Source organism: Mytilus edulis, chromosome 7 (assembly GCF_963676685.1).
Source record: "Mytilus edulis chromosome 7, xbMytEdul2.2, whole genome shotgun sequence".
Taxonomy (NCBI): domain Eukaryota; kingdom Metazoa; phylum Mollusca; class Bivalvia; order Mytilida; family Mytilidae; genus Mytilus; species Mytilus edulis.
Window position 1 is genome coordinate 41,062,894 of NC_092350.1, and position 7,917 is coordinate 41,070,810.

At 31.8% G+C, this 7,917-nt stretch overlaps 1 protein-coding gene across 1 annotated transcript; it reads right to left on the reverse strand.

Moving 5' to 3' along the window:
- Positions 1 to 19: 19 nt before the first annotated feature.
- On the reverse strand, positions 20 to 7,346 carry LOC139482879 (uncharacterized). The gene is made up of 6 exons (XM_071266910.1): positions 7,207 to 7,346; positions 5,898 to 6,054; positions 4,384 to 4,826; positions 2,900 to 3,004; positions 992 to 1,095; positions 20 to 324 (listed from the first exon to the last, which is right to left on the reverse strand). The coding sequence occupies exons 1-6, from the start codon at positions 7,292 to 7,294 to the stop codon at positions 133 to 135; spliced, it is 1,089 nt and encodes a 362-aa protein (XP_071123011.1). The 5' UTR covers positions 7,295 to 7,346; the 3' UTR covers positions 20 to 132.
- Positions 7,347 to 7,917: the final 571 nt, after the last annotated feature.

The following is a 7,917-nucleotide window of genomic DNA, read 5'->3' on the forward strand; positions in this document are numbered from 1 at the left end:
AAATCATACAACGAAGACAATCAGTGACTATTTTTATTGCATCTAGTTAAAATGTCATTACTGAAGAAAAAGATAAAGTTCCGAAAATAATTATATGAAATATCTGCTTCTAATCATTTCTAATTGAAAGGATTAACTCCTGCTACGTGCATCAAATATTTTTGTGAAATATTCGGTGGCCATTCCAATTCCTGTTTCGGTGTTGTTACCAATGTTAAGGATCTGTCCGTACTTCTTTCTGTCTCCATCAGCTGTTTCATAATGTGAAGTACTAAATACGACTGCTCCATTGACGAACTGAACTGATGTTGTATCGTAGTCAACCTATGTGGGGCGAATAGATAAAATTAAATCAACGGGTTAGAAGTCAATGAGGCACAAGAAGAAAGAAATGAAAAGAAATGTAATGACAATATCATCAGATTAAATAGGAGAGCAACCTAAAGTTTAAACAAAACGAACTAGATTCATGGTATAATTGTCCTTCTCATGGATTATCTTAATTTCATAGTTATTTATTGCTTTTTTTCTCTTTCATTTACCATTCTCTTTTTTTGCACGATGTCGTATAAATGTTCGAAATGATAACTGTTGATTGTGTCCTAGACCTAGTTATCTTTTAAATGCCAACTTTGGACAATATAATTTAATATAAAGATTCACTGAACAAGTAACTATTGCATTTCAGTTTTGAGTGTCTTTCTATAGTTTCCGGCTTTTTTTTGTGTATAGTGTATTCCAACTAATAATATGGAGGGAAAAAGCATGAAAATGTCAACTAAGTGTCAATCAAAGTTGAAGAAAACTAACAATTTCACGGCCAAAATATAGATAGAAAAATTAGGAAAAGAAAATCAAACATCTTTGAAACTCTAAATAGAGAACCAGTCTGAGCAACAGGTACCCCACAAAAAATGTGTGAATTTCTAGTGCTCGGACGTGTTAGTCCTGTATCACGTATGTATAGACATAGAGCTAAATCAAATATTACCTTTGTAACGATAGAATTATCAATTGTATCATTAAATGTAGTTTTAAGCCATGAAATATCAGAAATGGCAGTATTCTGGCTAGCCACAGTTGTTTGCCCGCAAACTATAAATAAAACAATATAAATTTAAATAAGTTACTAACTAAATTATTTCATAAGTTTGTCATTAGAAATCTTACAAGAGGGTCAAGAGATGGGTACTTTCATTCTTTTTAATATTTAAGGTAAGGTTAATTATTTAGAATTCTCATGAAAATAAGTTAACTGCTAGTTTATCTTTTTTTCAACTTCAAATATTGTATTGCACTACAGCTTGTGAATATTTCCCTTAGCGCTAAAACAATGACACCATTAAGGCTCCTCCCTGTGTTATTAATTGCTAAAGTAAAATATAATTAGTTAATCTAAAATAACATGATTTTGTTTTATTCTATACGTGGTTTATTTCTGTATTTAGCATATTTTAATCGTATTCTTTTATTTCAATAGATTTGCGACCAATTAAACTCTATTCTGTATTTTTAATCTATTTCGGTTCATTTTGTGACATTTTTTACCAAAATTTTATATTCTGTGAACACCATACAGATCCCCACTTGTATATGCGTAGATATAAGGAGATGGGATATAAGTGCCAATTAGACAACTTTCAATCCGAGTCGCAATTTGTAAAAGTAAACCATTATACGTTTTCAACAAGGAGCATTGGCTCACACCAAACAACAAGCTATATATAAGGGGGCACAAAACGACTAGTGTAAAACAATTCAAACAGAAAAACCAACGGTGTAATCTAAATAAAAAAAACGAGAAACGCTTATGAACCAAATACACAAACGACAACCACTGAACAACAGTTTCCTGATTCTAACCTGAAACAATAGTGTAACATCATAAAATAGAAAGACACATTATAAAAAATACCAATTGAAATGGCTAAACTCAATCAAACGATACAATTTTGTTTATTAACAAAAACAATTAAGCATAAACTGAACGAATAGTTTGTATTTATGACACAATGTAAAAACAAAATTATGTAAAACAAAATCAGAGACACAACTGTGACATTGAATAAAATGCTGTTAATACTGTATGATTTTGGATATAAGAAAACAAATTCGCAGTTTTTAAAAGAAAATAATTAGAAGAACTTGTTTAGATTTGAAAATCAGAACTGATAGTTGAATTATTTTTAGGTTTATTAAATATTGAAAAAGTCATATTTTCCTCAACCAATTTTATTGTTTTTTGTGTTTGTGGAAAAATATCTCCATTCAGAACTGTTTTCGAAACAGATATTGCTTTCTCTCGTTCATCCTCGTCTTTTTTTATATTTTTGTCACTCTACAACGTGAATCATTTTAGATAAGATTACGAGAAAAATGGAAATCATATAGAATATTACCTTGTTCAAAGTAACTGAAAAAACGTTTGGTGTTAAGCCATCTCATTCGTAATAATACAATTAAAAACATACAATTTTTTATAATCCTCCTGAACTGCTAAGAACAATTTCAGCTTATGTCAGGTTGTAATATTTTTACATTTCCAATTGCAGGGTAGTACACAATATTTGAAAACCACCCGTAAACATATGCAGTGCATAAATACACCGAAGCCATCATGTAAATAAATGGTACATGATAACGCAAACATAATGCCAATAGGTAATACAAAATATGAGATAACCGTGAAAAGGGACATTGAGTAGGGTGCAGAAACGATTAAAACTAAGTTCCGTACATCAACAAATTTCGACAGAACGACGCATAGAGGTGTGTCCTTATGTGTATAAGATAGGAAGTAAACATCAACTGTAAGTGTCCATACAAGACGAAAACGCCCACCACAAAGTCAACATGTGGTTTTAGGTAGCTAATTATGAAACTTTTTCAAGTAACTTACTCATTGTTGTCATTTGTTCAACAGTATATTTGTCCTTGTCGAGTTTGTCACACTTAGGGCAGCTAGATACGCATCTTTTTTCCAGTAACATTCTTCTTCGTCTTCCTTAAGTATAAACAGGTAAATGTTTTAACGTAAAAATGAGTAGATGTACTATGATTGCCAATAAGATAACTTTTTACAAATACCAAAATATAGTGGTAGTCAGCATTTATATGCCAATATAAGGCTTTCATCAATGAGACCATTTTTCTTGTTATCTTTTTCACCCTTCAAAATTTCCATTGTCAGATGCCTAGTTCTAAACCTGATTTGATATATATTTCGTTCCCGAGGGTATCACCAGCCAAGTAGTCAACACTACGGTGTTGACATGAATATCAATAATGTGGTCATTTTATAAAAATTTCCTGTTTACAAAACTTTTAATTTTTCGAAAAAACTAAGGATTTTCTTATCCCAGACATAGATTACCTTAGCCGTATTTGGCACAACTTTTTGGAATTTTGTATCCTTAATGCTCTTCAACTTTTTACTTGTTTGGCTTAATAAATGTTTTGATATGAGCGTCACTGATGAGTCTTATGTAGACGAAACGCGCGTCTGGCGTATTAAATTATAATCCTGGTACCTTTGATAACTATTGACCAAAGCACAAAAAATTAAATAGAACTTTTTAAATTTGGTTTTGCAGACGTGCTTTTTTGTACACTGTACGCAAGCTCGATATAAGTTGTTTTGAACTGTTTAATATTTTCTACAAATGCTTCCCATCTGAAACTGTTATCAGATGGTGTCTAAGTGACTACTACTTCACCACAGTTGTTAGAGCAGTCACTTACTGTAATAGGGGTCCCAGTTTCATTGTTGTAAATATACTGCAATTTTCTGCGACATCATACAAGTGAGAGGTTTAACAAGCTATAAAACCAGGTTTAATTAATCCACCATTTTTTTTCGTAAGAAAATTATGTACCAAGTCAGGAATATGACAATTGTTTTCAAATAGTATGACGTGTTTGAGCTTTGATTTTGCCTTTTAATCGAAGAATTTCCGTTTTCAATTTTCCTTGGAGTTCGGTCTTTTGTTTGTTTTTGTTTTACTTTTTTCTTTACACATTGTTACAGTAGGTCCAGTAGTAATTTTTTAAGGGAAATTAATCGCTGCTATTACAGTTTCTTTAATACTTTGTGAAAATTATACAAATACTAAATACATTTATTATATTACCCACCGTTTTAATCTCAAAATGCCCTGTACCAAGTCAGGGAAATGGCCAGTGTTATATTATAGTTCGTTTCTGTGTGCGTTACATTTTAGCGTTGTGTTTCTGTTGTGTCGTCTTTTTATACGTGTGCATGTAAAACGAATTTCGTTGTAGAAGGGTCTATATACAGCACAAACAACAATATATATACATTATCAGAGTTATATTTTTCTACTATTGCAATAATTAATAAAAAGTGAAAACACATACACATACCTGTAAATATGTTTTTGATAGAATTTCCCCAGGATTTCATGGTGTTAACAAAATTATTCAAAAGGTTATTAACTCCAGATAAGGCAGTTCCGATGTAATTGTCGAGATTTGCGATACCCTTTCCAAGATTCATAAATCCTCCCAAAGGATTTGCTAGGGCCTTATTTATTTTATCGCCAACATTTTTAAAATCTTGTCCTAGATTTTTAAATCCGGCGCTCAGTTTGTTCAACTCTGCTTGTCCTGACCTTTCTAACTGATCAGCAATGGTATTTGCAAGGTTTGAGAGTTTATTTGCAAATATCCCTGCTTGATCTCCCATCCAATCACCAGAGTTTTTGAACCATTCACCAGCGTCCTCTAAAGCCGTTCCCGCGAATGCTATTGCTGTATTAGCACCCGTGGACAACATTAGTAACACTACTTTATCTACTGATGGTGTACTGAAACATTTGGTAAAATCTATATATAACACTTGGCAACTAAGATTCAATAATGAATTTATCCCCTCGCTCGCACATTTCTTTTCTCTATTTTTTTTTTTATAAAAATTATTTTAGACATAATGGTTTCTTCGGAATAATCAAGCTGGTAACAATTTTGAAGTTAGTCTTTTAGGCAAGTGAACTTTCTCAATTCAATGGAAAATACCTTGATCTAAAATTGCCAAAATTTACAACATCAGTTCGTTTTTGATATTTGTTACGAAAATTATACCCATTTTCGTCACGAAAATTTTAGGAAACAATGTTGTAATTTTGGTGGAATATATATGGATATGGATTGCAAGACTATTTTTCAAGTATCAAATAATGACACGTGCAATGCCACATATTATAATTTGGTTAATACAAATTTACAATTTATCAGGTATCTACCATGACACTCGAGTATGAGACAATAAATGATGGTTTGAATGGGGTTTACAGAAAAAAGAACAATTGACATAATGTACAGAATTAAGATCAACATTTTGTGAAGATTAGAGAAAAATTGCTGAACAAAATTAAAAAGTACATAATTGAATCTTGTTTGAAAAGATTGAAATTATATGAACGTACGATTAAAATTAGTTTTAAAAGTAAAATCTCTTAGACAGTTAGTGGGACTGATGTTTAATGGTACCAAAATTTACAGTGTTATATCTAAAAAATTGAGAACAACACGTTTAATAATTTCTTACATCCGAAGCGCTTTTCTGGATTTACCTTCATCAGGAACAGTCAAATCCAAACATTTGAAATCCGAAGATATATAAGTACCGAAACCGTTGAAGAGCTATATGTCAAAATTACCTAAAATAAATAGCTAAATTCATCTAAAGCCAACTTTGCCTGAGGGAGTTGAAACCTTAGTTTCTTAATGATTTCAATATTTATGAACGGAAAATTTTAGTAAAGTTTGTTAAATCATGTCAGTACTGAGCTGATGCTACCCTCGGGGACTGATAGTCCACCAGCAGAGATATTGATCCAGTGATGTAAAAAATTGAGAACAACACGTTTAATACTTACATTTGGCATAGATTTTGCCGACATGTGTTACATTCGTCCACAGTATTGTTAATTTTTTCTTCACATCCATCAATAAGAGACCTTTGTTCCAAAGCTATTGAATTCAATTTGTCAACGATTTTACCAAGGACTTCTCTTCTTGTCTCAATGTCGACATCTATAACAAATTTCAATATAAAGCCTTTAATGTGTATTTCAATTGTTGTACATGCATGGAATACAATAGTTATTAAAGGTACCAGGATTATAATTTAGTACGCCTGACGCGCGTTTCGTCTACATGAGAAAACAGTAAATCAAGGACAGGTCTATCAAAAATTGTTTAACGTAACATCATTTTTGAAAAATTGAATATTCTCCTATTGTGGTAAGCATGGTACATTGGGTGTAACGACCAGTATTTAGCGAAAATAAAATTCTAAAACGATTATTTGATTGATTAATTGGTGTTTCACGCCACTTTATAATTATCTTTATTATGTCAAACCTTTGCAATTACAATGGTATACAGAAACTAGATGACATCAATAAATACAGACATAACTACCTGAAAACACAGAGCAAAATATGTACACTATTCAAAATTATACTAATAGTATTTAGCCAGGAGGGCACACTTTCGGACATCACTTGCAGTCGGTCTGTATTTGCAGAGAAAACCGGAGTGCAGGTAGATAATCACCGATATTGAGAAGAAAAACTGACAATTCGAAAAAAGAATAAGACAATAACAATCAAAACCAAGGAGTAAACAAAGACTAAAACAATCAAAGGACATTTACATCAACAGTTATAAACAATAAATTAGATACAACACGAACTCCACTAAAAGCCGGGAGTCTGTTTGTGTTGATGTCATCTAGTTTCTGTATACCACATATATCACATTATTATTCCATTAAAACAAAGTCATATTTAACTGTGCTATGCTGACTGATGAAATGAGAACTGCGATTAATTTAAAAACAGTTATTTAATATTTGATACTGTTTTGTACAGAAGAATAGCAAGCTAAAAGATATATAATGACAGAAAGTAATTGATATGAAGTTTTTGAGACAAAACTGTAGGAACCTGTTAATACCAAAAAAAGAAGAAACAACGCTGATTTACTGTTATATATGTTGAGTTTATTGATGAATGAGCGTCAACAGAGAGCAAAAGTACCCTTAACTTGTAGAAATGTTAAGAAGAACTAAACATTTTTTTCCGCCAAATTTTCCTGCCCTAAGTAATTAATCTACACGAAAATCCGGTTGTTCTTAATCTTATAAGAATATAAAGACATAAGATGAAAAGAATAACCTACCTTTTAAACCGGCATCATTCATGACTTGGACACCACACATCACAAGTGGTGTGACTGTTAGTAGAATCAATGCTGCAATCATTGTCATTTCTTTTTCACAGGGTATGACTTTTTCTAGAATGAAGGCCACTATTTATACTGAAAACAGAAAAACATGTTGTTTGAAAAAGTAATTAATAATCAAAAGTTTCCAAACATGGAGGTCGGTGATTTATTGCAAAGTTTAGCCTCAAAGCAGTTTGGTCAGCTTATTTTAAATATGTTATGCAAATATAATCAATGATGACTAGCCTGAGGAAAACGTGTGTTTGGGGGTTGATTTTTTTCAAAACATGTTTTCTATATATGAATATTTATTCTGCTTTTTTGTTGTTGTTGATTTCTGATTTACGCATGCTAAAAGTACATTTTGTATGTCGAATTCAGTTATAATTAGACAGACCTATTTCAGTGAAAGGACATTATATTATTCCATATGCTACATCAGACAATAAACACAATTTCATCAATACAAACAAATATACCCTGATAAGTTTTATGTAGACAAATCACGCGTCTGGCGTATCAAATTATAAGCCTGGTACATTTGATAACTATTTATACCACTGGATCGATGCCACTGGTGGTGGACGTTTCGTCTCACAGGGTATCACCAGCCCAGTAGTCAGCACTTCGGTGTTTACATGAATATCAATGTTATGGGCATTTTTT

Excerpts from the sequence above, each read along its gene's own strand:
- LOC139482879 (XM_071266910.1), bottom strand. The coding sequence starts at position 7,294 with ATGACAATGATTGCAGCATTGATTCTACTAACAGTCACACCACTTGTG. Across the intron at positions 4,827-5,897 it reads CGGCAAAATCTATGCCAAAT|TACACCATCAGTAGATAAAG; the intron begins GTAAGTATTAAA and ends CAAATGTTTCAG. Across the intron at positions 325-991 it reads ATAATTCTATCGTTACAAAG|GTTGACTACGATACAACATC; the intron begins GTAATATTTGAT and ends CGCCCCACATAG.